The sequence below is a fragment of the Vidua chalybeata genome, chromosome 4 (genome assembly GCF_026979565.1).
Source record: "Vidua chalybeata isolate OUT-0048 chromosome 4, bVidCha1 merged haplotype, whole genome shotgun sequence".
Taxonomy (NCBI): domain Eukaryota; kingdom Metazoa; phylum Chordata; class Aves; order Passeriformes; family Viduidae; genus Vidua; species Vidua chalybeata.
The window spans coordinates 15,013,283-15,028,068 of NC_071533.1; the positions used below are offsets into that span (position 1 = coordinate 15,013,283).

Consider the following 14,786-nt stretch of genomic DNA (forward strand, 5'->3'; position numbering starts at 1 on the left):
CTTATCTGTGCCTCTTTAGTGATGAAATTCCAGTCCTGTTACAGGTGTCAGCTGCTCCTGTAATCCTGAGAGCTGTGATTTAAAGGATTTTACAGAATAAGGTGAGAAAGAGAAAGAAAAGTCCAATCTCTTGGTAGAAGAGACGTTTCAGCACAGATGTATGAGGCTATGGTTAGATTAAATATAAACCAAAATAAAAGAGATAGTTCCCATACTGTTCTTAATGGTAATTATATTATTTATACATTTTTGACAGAGTAGTTGTCTTGAAGCCAGGTAATCTTGTCCTGGCTGCAGGGAATAAAAGATCCATTATTGGTGTAAGCACCACCAGGATTTTGCCCATTGTTTTTTAAATCTGTCAGAGCTTAAGCTTTGATTTAGCCAGCAAAACCAGTTGTTCTGTTGAAGTGTGTCAGTTTTGAGTCCAGTCTGGTTACTCTATCCCTTGCAGTGGCTTCTACCCTGTGTGTGACTGTAGCTGAGTGCTTCAAACCAGGAAAAACCCTGCTGTCCCTCAGCCTGCCTGTGCTTATTTCTATCTTCCAGTAACAGAATTGCATGGTTCATTTGATCACAAAAATATTTTGGGCTAATGAATTTATCAGAGAACAGAAAAAAATAACCACTCTCACTTCCCTGAACTGAGAATATTTATCAAAGCTGTCATGTTCTTTGAGGAAAAATGTTTCTTCAAGTTTTTTATTATCTTAGTTATGAATTACTTGTAGTTTCTTTGATAAAATTAAAGAGAAACTTCTTTTATTCTCAGCTGCAGGGGTCTAAGCCTTTAAGTTGCAGTGAGATGATGCCAGGGACTGACAGGCTGATGAAGACAGGAGCCTGAAAGGACACATTCAACTGAACAGAGACTCTGGAAATTGAATGGATGAGGAAAAAGTGTCAGATGTGTCAGCTTGTTCAACTGATACCAAAGTATTTACGAGGGAGACAGTGAGTAGAAGGGAGTGAACCCTCTCAGTACCTGTAACAGTAGCAATTGAAAAATATCCAATATCGGCCTGTTCCAAGGAATAACCAATTGCCAATGACTGCCAAAGCAGCAGAGATGTGTGATGTGCCTGCATCCAGGGAGTAAGTACATAAATTCTCAGCCTGGAGATGTGTTAGCCCTGTCTGCGTGCTGATGACAGGATTAGCTCACATGCAGTGCATGTGCTGCTGGCAGAGTCTTTGAGCATGACAGAAGCCTTTGAAACAAGTGATCCAGCAGAGTGAAAGGGACACCTGAGAGATCAGAGAAATACATTGCAGAGGAGATCTAGATTATTATTGCCCAGAAAAAAAAAAAGTAGGAAAGGAATAAGTAGAGGAAAGGATTTAGTGGAGCTGTTGACTTGGAGAGATGGGAGAGGAAGATAATCATGGCAAGCTGTATTTTTATATAGATTAGAGTTGATCTGAGTGTTAGAAAAATTGGGAGAGTTTAGGAGCTGTATTCAGAGAGAAGTTCTGTGAACAGAACAGCATCTCAGTACACAGGGCAAAAGCCTGGGAAGAGTGGAACCTGCCCTTTTAGTGCCTCTCAAGTTGGGAATAGTGGAAGGGACCAGGAGCATTACCAACCTGAGGAGGAGACAGGTAAATGTGATTTAATACTAAATCACTAAAGTGATTTAGTGATTTTACTAAACACTTTAGTGTTAAAATCACTTTTAACACTAAAGAGGTTAGATTGTGTATATCCCCTCAGAAATACTGACATAACAATCTCTGTATTTCTTTCTATACTCCCAAGTCCTGCTTTACCCCTCAAAACTGGCTTCCAGGACTACTGCTGGACATTCATGCCATCATTAGTTTTCTCTGTTGAAGCTCCAGTGAAGCTGATGGATTATGAAGTTATTTTAAACACTGGTATGGTTTGAGATGAAGGGTCACGTGCTGATTTATTACAAGGGTTTAATCTCTCCCCACCTCCTCATCCACATCAGTACAACAAAACCTGCTCAGTCAAAAGCAGTAAAACCTAGTTCCTTTCATTCCAAAAAATACAGACTCACAGTCCTACAAGTTAGGGTCACACAATGTTTGTTTTGCTACAAAACAAACAAGCCAGGGTCCTACAAGCCAGGGTTGTTTTTGAGAAGGTTTAAGGATATTTGTATGTACTTAGTGCATTCGTAAAAGAGGTAGGTTTGTTTGTATCTAGAAGAGATACAAACAAACTTCTACCAATTGCATCTCTGCCCTGTAAGGTGCTTAAAATGCCAACCCAGACTTGAAAAGATGTCTTGCTGCCTGAAAATGGTTGAATTTTGCTTCTCAGCCTCCTGTGGAGTAATACAAAGCTTTCCATGAAAAACTCTTACTTCCTTGCATTTTCCTTTTTTTTTTTCCCATAAAGCAGAAACTTCTGCTTATTTCTTATTCTTTGGAGAAATAATCATAAAACTTTTTCCGCAAACATATTGTGGATTATGTTCAGTTTATGAGAGGGGTCTCTGTCCTAAAATGACATAATGTGCTTGCATTGAAAAGCTTTTTACATTAGCACTTCTTAGAGGAAAATGTATATTTTTTAAGTTTCTGTTGAAATCTCTTTACAGCCTTCTAGTTTTCATTTGCTCTTTCCAATGCCATCACTATTTTTTTTTTCTAAATTAATTTCACCAGGGTTTCTCAGGATTCACTCTCCTCAGGTGAATTTACTGTTCCCTTGGACATGGTCCTTTTTTTCTCAGTCTCTAATCTTTTTCATGCTTTTTTAAATTGCATGGTCTTATACCATCTTTCCCCATGCTCCTGAGCAAAACCTTAATTAATTGATTTAAAATTTATGGCACAGTCTTCATAAATCTCTTGTTACATCTTGGAAATTCATGAGAAAGCTTTCAGGCTTTTTCAGTGCTCTGGCATCTGATTTGTAAATCCATTTCATTTTCCCATCTGAAACAGGCATCCTTGCTATTTGCATTTATGCCACCTTGATAAATATTCTAATGTATGGACATAGAACTGCTGCAGGATCAGGGATAGTTCTCCTGTGGTATCACAGGTGCAATCTTTTAATTTCATTTTCTGCCTCAATGGCTTGCCCAAGCAAAAATTAGTCAGGGTTGAACTGTATTTTTCAGTGTTGACAAATAAATTCTTCACTGACTTAATAAAGCAGAAGTGCACTGACTTACAGATCCATCACACTGGAGGGGAAAAAGATTTCAAATATTTTAGGAAAAAAAATTCCTAAATAATCTTTCTACTTGTAAAAGAAAAAGGTCATCATGTTTGGGATTTTAAAAAAAATTTTCTTCTTAATTACTTTTTAAGCTGCCTTTCCCTAGTGTCTAGATTCTATTGTGCGAGGTGAAGAAGCTGCTGATTGGAGTGTGTGGGACGAGGCTGAATTATAGTTCTCAATTTGTATCAAGGCTACTCTGCTCTGCTTGTTGGCATCCCTGAGAATCTTCTGCTTTCATGGTGTCACTGAACTCTGCAGCTGCCTTGGCTTAAGATCCCTCTTTTCCCAACAACTCAGCTTGGTTTAGTAGGAAATTGAGCTTTGACTTCTGCCATTTGCCTTGCTCCTTTTTTTTTTGTATCTCATTGGTTTGTTTTACTTTTTTACTCTTTTTTTCCCTCTTTTGCTTTCCCTGGAGCAACTCCTTGTGACCTTATCTCATTTATACAGATTAGAATAATCAGGTAGTGAATTTTGAGAACAAAGTGAAGCAGCTCTGTGGTTTGGAATTTTTATTCCATAAAGTCTAATTATCAGATAATAAACTGTATTTCCAGTCCTTATTTCAGGCACCCTTGGAAAGACCTTGCCTACTCTACTGGTAACATTAGGCTTGCATGTGTATATTTTGTTTCTGAATTAACTTTATATATTGACATTTTATTTATCAGGCTGCTTATTGACATATTTCCATTTTAATATTTCTTTGACTTTACAAATTTCTAATTCCTAGGAAGTGGAGCTTCTCAATAACGTGCCAGCTGCACTGGGAGAGTTGTTTTTTGGTTGTTTTTTTTTTTTTTTTCCTTTAAATAAGAAGTATAGATGTCAGTCTTTATTGTACAGATGACAGCTAAACGATGGCTTGTAAAAAGGTCCAATAACTTTATTCTGGTAATCTGACAACTCTGTGCAGTGTCTTTTGTGTGTGTGTGTGACAACAGAAATATAACGCTCTTCTGCTTCTTGCCTCTAACACATGGTTTCCATAGAAACATCTGCTAAACACCCAATTTAGCTATTGGTGAGTTCAGTCCATAATTGAAGAATCTTAAAAACCAGGCAGCCTGAGAATAAACAGCTAGAAAATATTTAGTGTCTCCATGGATAAAGTATAAAATATATCCTACTAAACATCAGTATTAAATATCATATTAAAGTTTCATCCTCAGGCAGACTTGAATTTTGGAGGAGCAGATATGTGGCAAAAGCACATCTGGAAGCTCTCTGTGGCTCCAGCTGCTGGGTGGGGTGGTTGTGGCCTCACTCGGGCTGTAGATGGCACCGTCGCTGCACATGAAAAGCCGAGCTCTTTCAGTCCCTCCCTAGGGAATTGTTTGGAAGCATGTATTTCATGGCAGGACTTGGTAAGGGTTTGATAGAGTTCTTCTTTCCCTAGGATTAGGGAGAAACATGGAGAGAGGTGTTGAATTTTTTTTCCTTTGAGAAATAGTGCTTTGAAAAGTAGTTGGAGCTCATGAATGAACAAGGACCAATTATATAAACACAGTCAAAATTGGTTTTATTGTATCTCAGATGTTTAAATTTTCATCTAGAAGTCATCCCTTTTGCTTTGCAAACTTGTTTGCCAAAACAAATAAATACCACTCTTAGATCTCTCTTGTTTTTGAAGCTGAGCATTTGAAATACAAATTAGTGAATGGATCTACAAAAAAAAATTATTGAGATCAAGGCTCTCTGAAATCCTTCAGACAAATCATTTCCAGATTCCCCTGAATGTACTAAAAAGCATGTAGCTGTAGGTATCCCCCTTCCCAAATCTGGGGATATAGTGGAGGGAAGCCAAATGGGAAATGGAAAGGGGAGAAAAAAAACTGTTATTTATTAGCAGTCAGGAGAAATCTCAGTTCCTAAACGGTGAACTTAAAAATATAAAGGGTCTCAAAAAGTGATTTGTTTTTGTTACAGTCTTCACAGATACTAGTTTAAACGTTTTATGCACACTAAAAAAAGCCCTCTAAATTCTCAAAGGGAGTGGAAGAACTTTGCTGTTAAAGTTTAAAAAAAGCAAAAAATACCCTTGTGCAGGGAAACAAATTTAGCAGTCTGTCAAGATCAGCTGTAAAATACAAGTCTTGCCATAGTGATTTAAGGCTCTACAAATACTAGGACAAATGAAGATATTATTATTTGCACTTCTTAGGAATGTAAATGGAAGATAGGACTCCTGGCTATCCAAGGTAACACAAGCCATGTAAAAAAGTGTAAAGTCTTTTCATAATTTGTTCATGGAATGATAATATTTTTTCAGTGAGATATTGATGTGTGTTCATAAAGTCTGAAGTAGAATAAACCCACTTTACTGATGAGGAGGGAGGAGCTGAGAAGGACATAACCACAAAAGTGATTTGTTTGCAAAGTAACCTGAACAGGCAAAGGAACTTTCTGAATTTGCAGTAATCAGCTCTTTTGAATGGAAATATTTGATAACCTTGTGAAAAGCAAGGCAAATACTGGCTTGCTTTTTTTTTTTTTTTTTTTTTTTTTTTGGAACACATTCATGTTAGTTTTCTTGGCATGTGGTATTTTCCTCTCCCATGTAAATTTAGAGTAGCCATGTTATTCCTTCCTGGTTTTTTAAATCTATTTTGGAGATCCCAAGTGCTCCTGGAACTTTGTTCCTAGAAGATGTGCTGCAGCTGTGTGTCTGCCAGGCAATAGGCAAGGTAAGTCCTTACACCTGGTGTACTTGGGGCACCTTGGAGCAGGTGAGTGCTGGGTCAGCTGTGCCTCTGTTCACCTGTGAGTAATTATGTCATCTTCTAAGGCTCCAAATCCTACTGGTTTTTTAGAGACTATGAAAAATTAAATACTGGATTTTAATTTCTGCCTGAGAGCTGTGTCGGAGATGGTTTTCAAATGTTGAGCAACCCTTCTCTCAAGTGAGATCTGGGTGTTTTCTTCAAGAAAGGGAAATACAGGGGGGATATTCTTTTTCAATCCAGCACAGAAGTTTTGAATTCATGCTGTGTTCATGCAGTGTTCAATAGAAAGGTAATGATAACTGTAAATGAGGAGCAAACATGTAATTATATCTGATAGCAGATTTTGGCAAGACATCTGTGTAGTTTTCAGGGTTAGGTGTGAAAGATGGGCATGGAACTGTAAATGATCAAAACAAAATGAGACAAACCATCTTTTCTAACATTAGCATGGAACTGAGGCAGAGCTGACAATTGATTTTATTTCTTTTTCTGTATTAGGGTGAATTTTAGTAGTTCATTAAACTTGATGCCTGAAGTTATTTGCATTTCCCATTGATCTGTGTGTACTCGGTTCATTTACTGTTCAAATCATTGCCTTGCTGCTTACAGCTGAAAGGCCCCGCTGGATCAGGACGCTCCTGCTCAGGCATTCTGATCTTTCTCTTACCGTTCCAAAGATGTCTAACATGTTTCCAAGGAAGGGGGAGCAAGGATAGGGAAGGGCGTTCGAGGAGTATTTTGGGTGATGAATCTCTAGTGACACCTTGTGGGATGTTTCACAGAATCGCCTACAACTTTTTTTGGGGAAGGAATAAACTGCAAGGTTTGTTGTGCAAAAAGCTGCCCAAATAGTAGGATACACTTAAACCTCTGAACTCACCTATAATTAACTATAAAAATAAACTATACAGATAAACTTTCTCATGTTGAAGTTGTCCTTCCTTAGTCCATTGAGGTGTTAAACCATTGTGGATAATATTATCTAGAAATAAAATTTAACTTGTAGAAATAAACATATTCAGATTTGCTTTCTAGTGAAACAATAAGATATGGGAGTGTTGCAATTCAGCTGCAGCTGGCATGATTTGGATGTACTCAGTACACAGCTTGTTGCCCTACCTGGTAAAGGTTTGATGTTCTGAGGAAAAACTGGCCAGGAGAAATATCCCGAACAATTAAAAAAATTCTCATCAAAAATGAGTATTTAGAGAATTTTAATCGATATTTCATTATCCAGTAATTCATTCTTAGAACCTTCTGGCGATTTTCACTTACTGGGAAGATGTTTTTTCCTATTGGCAAGATACTGCTGGATAACTGTTTTGGCTAGATGTGTTGAAAGATTTGATTCCTGTTGCTCGCTCTCATTTTGTGGAAATGACCAAGTCTGGGGGTAACCAAAATCTACTGTAGTGAACGTAAAATAATGGATCTCTTTTATGTTCTTAAAGTTCTATGCTGGTTGCAGATTCACCCATCTGGCATTTAAAAATGCCTTGTGTTGGTCAGAAGATGAATCCCAGCTAACCCTGGGGGAACAGAGCAGGGTTTTCTTAAGACAGACCAGTTTTTTAGAAAAATTTGAACCAAATTGAAATAATTTGAACCAAATAAAAATTTGAATTTTTATTGCTGGGCCTATGGGTGTGGAGATTATAGCGGGGGAGATGGGAGATGTAGCAAGATAAATTGCTACATGAAGAGAATTTGGGAAAGAGGACTGAAAAGAGATTTGAAAAAGATTTACTGTTTCTTACTTGCAGAAGAATATTTCTTCTGCCTGTGCATAAGTATAATGAATGGAAATTTAGCTTGATCTTTACTGACTGAGAAGGAGGAATTGGAGATGTCTAGAAAATGTTGTGGTTGTCTTCCAGCACACCCCAGCTGAACTGATTTTTTTTTTTTTTTTTTGTCTAAACACTCAGTCTTTCCTTCCCTTGCATGCTTGGTGCCTCTGTCTTTCTACCCTTCCCTTAGCCACTGCAGGCTTCTGTGGAGTTGTGTGATTAGTCGTTTTATTGATGCCCTTGATTCCATTGAGAGTGTTCTTTTTTCCATGACTTTTCCCTAGATGGAAGCACTGGGCCAGCTGAGCCTGAGAAAGGTAAAAAGGGGTCTCTAACAACTGAATCTATGACTCAGTCCAGAGGACCTCTTCTATTCAAAGACCTTCCACAAAACTCTGCTGTGCAAGAATAACAGCTTTACAAAGGGGTGAGTTTGATCTCTAATTTATATAGTAATTAATAATACACAAACAAGTTAGGGGAACTTTTGGCCAGGTCTTCTTCTGCAGCTCTTGTGGAGAAATGGAGCTGTTTTATTCCCCTTATATTGCTTTCCTTTTAGTTCATGTATGTTGATACTGCCTGCTTCTTGCTTTCCATGCCTGGCATTTGAATGTGAGATATTTGAATTGTTGCTCAGTTTTGTGGTGGTTTTTTTGCATGCAGATAGCATAGGTAGAGGGCAGAGGCAGAAGACAGATTGGCCTGCTGGTGTTGCCTCCAGTTTCCATCACTCTGTAGTGAAGAATTAGAACTTTTGTAGCCAAACTTAGTACAAAGCTGATACCTAAAGCAGCTCTTGTTGGGGGGCTGAGTGCAGGAGGGCCATGAAGCTGGGCAGTTTTCATTCTCTCCTGGACTGAAGCAGACAGAAGTTGTGACTTGGTGAGGTAGCACTGTGGTCCAGTGGCAGAACAACCTTGGGTTCAGGCTCTGCCTGCTGATCTTTCTCCAAAAACGTGATGCCACTGCAAACTTCCTGGTGTGCCAGTGCTCTGAAAGCCTCACCCATTGGGCAAACACCCAGTTACTAAAAATCCTGATTGCTGGGATCTGTATTCAAGGCAGGAGGCAGCCCCTTCCTATGAACAGCCTACATAGGAAACAGCCCACATAGTTTGCAACTACTCTCCTGCCTTCACTGTGCAGGGGAGTTTATCTTTACTAGAAACAGTAACTTGAAAGTGACCTTCATAGTTACTGAAAGCAGCAGAGTGCGTGGCTGTGAGTCATGGAAGGAGCCCAGGTATTGAGGAATGATCGCGTTTCCCTCTACTGCCTGGTTCAGCAGTTAAACCAAGCCTAGTTCTCTGTCAGGTATCATATTGAAGATTATATGTTTGATGGCTCTGTCCCTGCAGAATCCAGAATGAATCAAAAGCTCCAAAACCACTGCTGGTTGCTGAAAGCAGCACTGTGTTGGCTCAGCTGGGTTTCGGAGTGAAGCCTCACGCTCTGGTTTGTGTCTTGTTTCAGTTTTAGAATAACAAATCCAGTTTGGATTGTGAGTCTCCAGCTGAAATAAAAGCCTTTTTTTTCTGTAGTTGTATTGCCTCCCTGAGGAATCCTTGGCCTCCTTCTTTACTGTGATCTTTGATCATTTTTGCCTCCTGTGATGTTCATTGGTGCTTTAGTTCAGTAGGAAATCCCCCTTTTTTAAAAAAATGCCTTGTGATGAGTCATTGCTGCTGTTTGCTCCAAACTGAAGGGGATTCCAACTATGAAATTGTATTATTGCTAAAATAGAACCCTATTCCATTGCGTAGGTTGCAGTTGAAAGCAGAGAAAGGTCTGGGGGAGTTGTAGGGTGAGCAAGCAGTGTTGCTGCTAATTTGTTTACTAGGGACCTAATAGCAATTCCAGTAACAAGTAAGCAGCTTAGAAGTCTAATAGAGCAAAACCCACCTCTAGCTGAAAAGCAGTTCTGTGTCTCTGTGCCGAGCCATGGGGGCTTGTAGCCACTCGAAGCTCGGATAGCTGGTACATCTGAGGGTCCACCAGAAGAACGGGAGGGACACTCGGGCTGCTGAAATCCTGCTCGTTTATTGAAGGGTCGCAGAAGGGGCAGACAGGGAGACCACGAAGCAGAAGGGAGGCAGGTTCCGAGAGCCCCGAGGGGCGGGGTGAGGATTCTTTTAACTGTGTAAGGGTACGAGGGTTTAGCATACGAGGGTACAATCGGGAAAAGGCTAAAGGGAGGGGAAATATAACATTAACCAGTGGGGAAAAGGGAAAGGAGTGTTCTTGGTGGAAGAACCAAAGGGAAAACGTGGAACAGAGAAGATTCTAGGCTAAGGGGCAGACTTGAACAATAACTGACAGGACAGGGGGAGGGTACAATTCTCTTACAAAAGGGGGTGGAGAACTCATACAACTGCTGCTTCCCATGGCAACCCTAGACTGCCTTCCCCAAACCCTCCTCCTACATCTCTGAAGCTGAGCTTAAAGAAGCAAAAAACAACCCCCAAACCATATTAATTTGTCTGTTTCTAGCAAAGGATATTAAAATCCATTCAGCAAGAAGCATAGTTTGGTTTGGGCTTTTTTGTGTGTCTGTGTATGTTCATTAGGGATTCAAAACTGAATCGCTTTAAGAATGGTTCTTTTAGACATGGAAGATTGCTTTCAATTTTCTTCCTTCACTGTAAATCTGGCTATCCTCATATCTATATTACTGTTGGTTTAGCCCTGCTGCTTTAAGCTGCAGTGTTCTGAAACCATAGTCTATCACTTTCTTTCATCTGAAATAACTGCTGCAGAACTCTGTCATGCTGGAGTTTTGACCAATTTCCAAATCCCTGTGTGTGCATACAGGAGATGGAGATTGTAATTTGAGGTAGGCTTTGGTCCTATCAGGAATGCAGGTAATCCATGTCTATCCTGTGAATGCTGACTTTGCACCCTCTTTCAGCTCTGGATTTCCTTCCTTATTTTCAGAATTCACCTGAGAACTTCTGCAGGCTACAGCAAAACAATCCCCCTAATTACAAAAGACACCATTTAAAGATATTTTGTATCAATGTGTTCAATATTAAGGTATAGAAGGCTGTGATTATTAAGCATTGAAAAGCACCACGAGGCTGCTGATAGTGCCGTGGTAAGACTCGAGTTTAAAGAGAGTCTCACTACTGGTTTTACAGCATATTGCTGGAAAGGAAGTAAGTTAATAAAAGCCACAAAGATGTAGAATTTCCCATAGCCTTTGACTAATGCTGTAAGAAAGACAGCAATTAAAAAAACACTCTGAGCTGAAGTTGGGGGTTTTCCTTAGGAAGAATGCTTGGAAAGGGCCTTGCTCTGAAACAGACTGGGAGACAGTCAGTTCCTAATTTCTTGACAGGAGTGCCTGTGCTGAATGGGAGGACACAGCTTCATCCCTCAACCCCCAAAATGCTTTTGGGTTTGCATCTCTCCAAAAGTACTTAATACTGAAGACTCAGAATCCTGTAGCAATGCCCTGTAATGCCTGATTTGCTTGCCTGCAATCCTCTCAGGTAACAGGACCAAAGGCTGAATATGCTTTTTTAGGAGTTTAGGTTGAACTAACCTTGAATGCTTGCAAACATTTAGAAAACTTACAAGTAGTAATCTATCAGACTCACGGGCACTCTGCTGTGGTTTAAGGCTTCCTTCAAAATAGGATGCACAGAGAACTGCAGAAGCTTAGAGTAAGGTCATGAGTAATAGGTGGATAAATATCCTTACATTATAAAACAATCCTCAGTGTTTAAAGTTTTTCCTAGGTTATAATTGCTGGGGAAGTACATAAGGAAAGTAGAACTTTGTTTGCTACAACATTTCAGTGTTCCAAGAACTTGGTTTTTTCTTTTTTTTTTCCTTCTTAAAGGAAAATAGAAAAGAAAAAACCCACCTTATCTCCACTCCAGCAAATGGCTTTTCCTTACATCATTTATAAAAATTAATCATTTTAACAACTTTTTTCTTTGCTGTTCAAAGAAGTTTTACATTTTTCTTGATTGTTCCCCAATGCCTATACATTGCCTCTATGTTTTATGAGTAAAATCTAAATAACGCAAGGGTACAGTTTCCATAAAATTAAGGTCATATGAGGTGGAAGTAGCAGCCTAAGATCAGGAGTTCCTTCATTTTTATAGTCCTTTTGTTTGGTAACAGGCAACAATTCTAGGGCAGTTTGCTTGTAGGATATATAGGAGTGTTTGCCTTTATAGATTTGTGTGTGTGTGTCTACAGGCTTATGTGATGGAGAGCTGCCTTAGGAATATTTGGATCTGGCTTCTAACAACCAGAGAGCTCTCTCTTGTGTGGTTATTAGCTTTACCACACACTTGGAGAACAATATTGCAGAGTTGTAAGCAGGTATTACTCTTGGTTTCACAAAAAGAGTAAATTAGATTCATATGCTTCATGGGGAAGGTGGGGTGGACAACTTCTGCTTCAGTGCTATGGTGAATGCTGGTACTTATGAAAGGTCATCATATCCTCCAGAGGAGCTGGGAAAGAGTACAATTCTTATCTGAAATGTAGATGTCACATCTCCCCACCTTCCTCTCCTCCAAGGTACCTTTCTTCCTGTCCACCAACAGCCAGGATACCAAAAAAGGTGATTTCTGCTGTATCCCCACAGTATTTCTCTGAGATAGCCTCACTTCTCTTTGCCCTTGGTCAGCTGCAAACCCAGGTGGAAGCATCTTCCTTTATTCAGCCACCTGTACTGAGGGCAAATGCCATCTCTCACTGGGTACATCAGAGTTATTTCCTTTCTTCCTTTTCTTACTTTGCTTCCTTTGCTTCCTTTTTCCTTTCACTTTTAAGCCAGATTCATGTTGTTGTCTATCACGTTATTCCATTCTCAGGCCTTTCTGTGGAGGTATCCACTGTTCTGGGTGAACATAGTAGCTCATTGCACTCCTTGCTGCTGAGATAAAAATCAGAGACCAGAAAAACTTCGTTTTGTGGTAGATCAAGTTGTTGAGAAAATTGAGTCCTCTGAGATCTGTGTCTGATTTTATTTTTGCAGCTCAGCCAAGAAATGGCAAAAGGCAGGGAAGTGTCTGCAACTTGCAGGTTTTGGCAGTCCCTGAATCTGGGTGAAAATGCTTTTCTTCCTGCAAAAATACCATGTCTCCATGTAGTAAAGGACACTTTTCTGTCAAACCACTAAACGTTGCTTTAAGATTTCATTGACGTAGAGAGTAGTAAATTTAGTATAGCTCCAGGGCTGACTTTTCTCTCTTGGTAATTGGCAAGCAGGTGAAAGTGTGTATGGATAGGGAAGAAATCTCTCAGAAGCTGATGCAGAAAGAGAAAATGCTTTTTTGGAGGATTTAGACACTGCTTAAAATTAGGTTTAATTGCAAATTGAACCAGAATTTAAACACTGCAGTACTTCAGTAAAAATTGTAGTGGTAGAGACCAGTGGGTGGGAAACCAGCTCAAGGTGGCCTTATTGCCAAGAAAAAAAAGTTTTGTAGTCAAAATTTCCTGACGCTAAGCTGCATGCTTAAATTTTGTGGGGTTCACAAATGTCATGGAAGGGATGTTCCCACAAACACAAAAAAAGGATGTTCCCATGATCCCACAAACTTTGTTCCTGCTGGAAACTGCTGCTGGCCTGATGCAAAGCCTGTTTTCATACTTGATGTTATATCAACTTCATGAGCATCTTCAGGAAAATCCAGTGAAGTAGCATAATATATTTGAGTAAAAGTAAAGAATTCATAGAATCACATTATAAGACCTCATAAAGGAGCTGTGGCATTTCCAATTTTTCCATAAGGAAGAGAGATTTTGCTGTGGGTGGTCTTCTGTTCACAGCTAAGCAGTAAAGCCACACAGTGAGCAGGAACAAAATGGGTGGGAAGTGCCTTAACTTTTAATACATCTCAGGCAAAAGCTGTTTTAGTCCAAACTAAAATCAAAGCAGTTCACTAAAATTTAGGGTAGAGCTGGGTAGCAGCATCTCCCTCCCTCAGAAAGCCACTTCTGTGAGCACAAAAATATATTTTAATACTGTATGAAGAGTGGGTAAGAGAGAACCTCACCTTTAAGTGTTTAGTTCACTTCAAAAACCTGACAGCTGGGACTGGCTGTCTCACTGCTACTTCTTGATCTGACGTGAACCTGTTCAAGACATAGGTAACTAAAAAAGAGCAGCCAGCCTATTTGTGAATGAAGCAGAGGGGAGAATTTTAGCTTGAGAAAGCCTGGAGTGCATGGGAGCAGTTCTCATTCATGCACCAGAGAGAGAGGAGGACATCTGCAGACAGCCAGGGAGTAAGGCTTGTGTGGAGGACAGCAGGCTGCCTTGTTTCAGCAGAACAGTCTCCTAATGCCCTAAGTGTGGTATCAAAGTGTCAGCTTCATGCTAAATCTGAGAACATTTCTGGGCAGCAAATCTGTCTTAAGTTGCCTCTCCAGAATACTGGAGTCCCAAAGTGTTTTTAGCACTATTGAAATTGCTTCCCCCCCCCCCCCCCAGTCTTCTTTCTTCTTTGTAGTGGTCTTTTCTCTCCTGAATAATATTTACATGTCAATTAAGCCCTTTACAAATCACCAAGGATCTGGTACTTTAAGCTGTTGTCTTTACATTATATTAAATTTTCTCTAACTAATTTCCTTATTTTTCCCCTATGGGAAGCCCCTAAACAAGCAGTTCTTCGGTGGACAATAAAATAATTTGAATGGCAGCCATCCAGCTTGGCCTTTTTCTAGATAAGTGGTTTAGATATGCCTAAGAAACAATTAAATTTTTATTAGTTTTGTGTGGTGTAGCCAAAGGGGTTTTCTTCTTCTGAATGGGGGCAGTGGGAAAGTCAGGTAAAAAGGTGATTTCTGCTGTACTCCCACAGTTTTCCACTGGAGGCTAAAAGACAGGGTTCCCCCTTCAAATTTTCCATTGACTGCTTTTCTCTGCCTCCACTAAACACTTTGTTGTGCCTGCCTTGCTGTGCTGAAAATGTCAACACTTTCATATCACCAATGTTTACAGGAGGTAATAAAGAAAACCCTCTAATTGTTTGAGTCAGAGGGCTGTGAAGCTGCTGTTAACAAGAAAGGAAGGGCCCACATCTTCATCTCCTCTTCTCT

The 14,786-nt window shown here is 39.7% G+C and overlaps 1 protein-coding gene across 2 annotated transcripts in view; it reads left to right on the top strand.

Moving 5' to 3' along the window:
• The first annotated feature begins 34 nt into the window (after positions 1 to 34).
• TNIP3 (TNFAIP3 interacting protein 3) overlaps positions 35 to 14,786 on the top strand; it is a 60,004-nt gene continuing 45,252 nt past the window's right edge. Inside the window, exons 1-2 of one of the 2 annotated variants that reach the window (XM_053941064.1) lie at positions 35 to 101; positions 773 to 954. In XM_053941064.1, the coding sequence (XP_053797039.1) occupies positions 886 to 954 (69 nt within the window). In that variant the 5' untranslated portion in view covers positions 35 to 101; positions 773 to 885. Of the gene's footprint in view, positions 102 to 772; positions 955 to 7,863; positions 8,146 to 14,786 lie in introns of those variants that run through there. The other variant, XM_053941066.1, reaches the window with a different exon arrangement.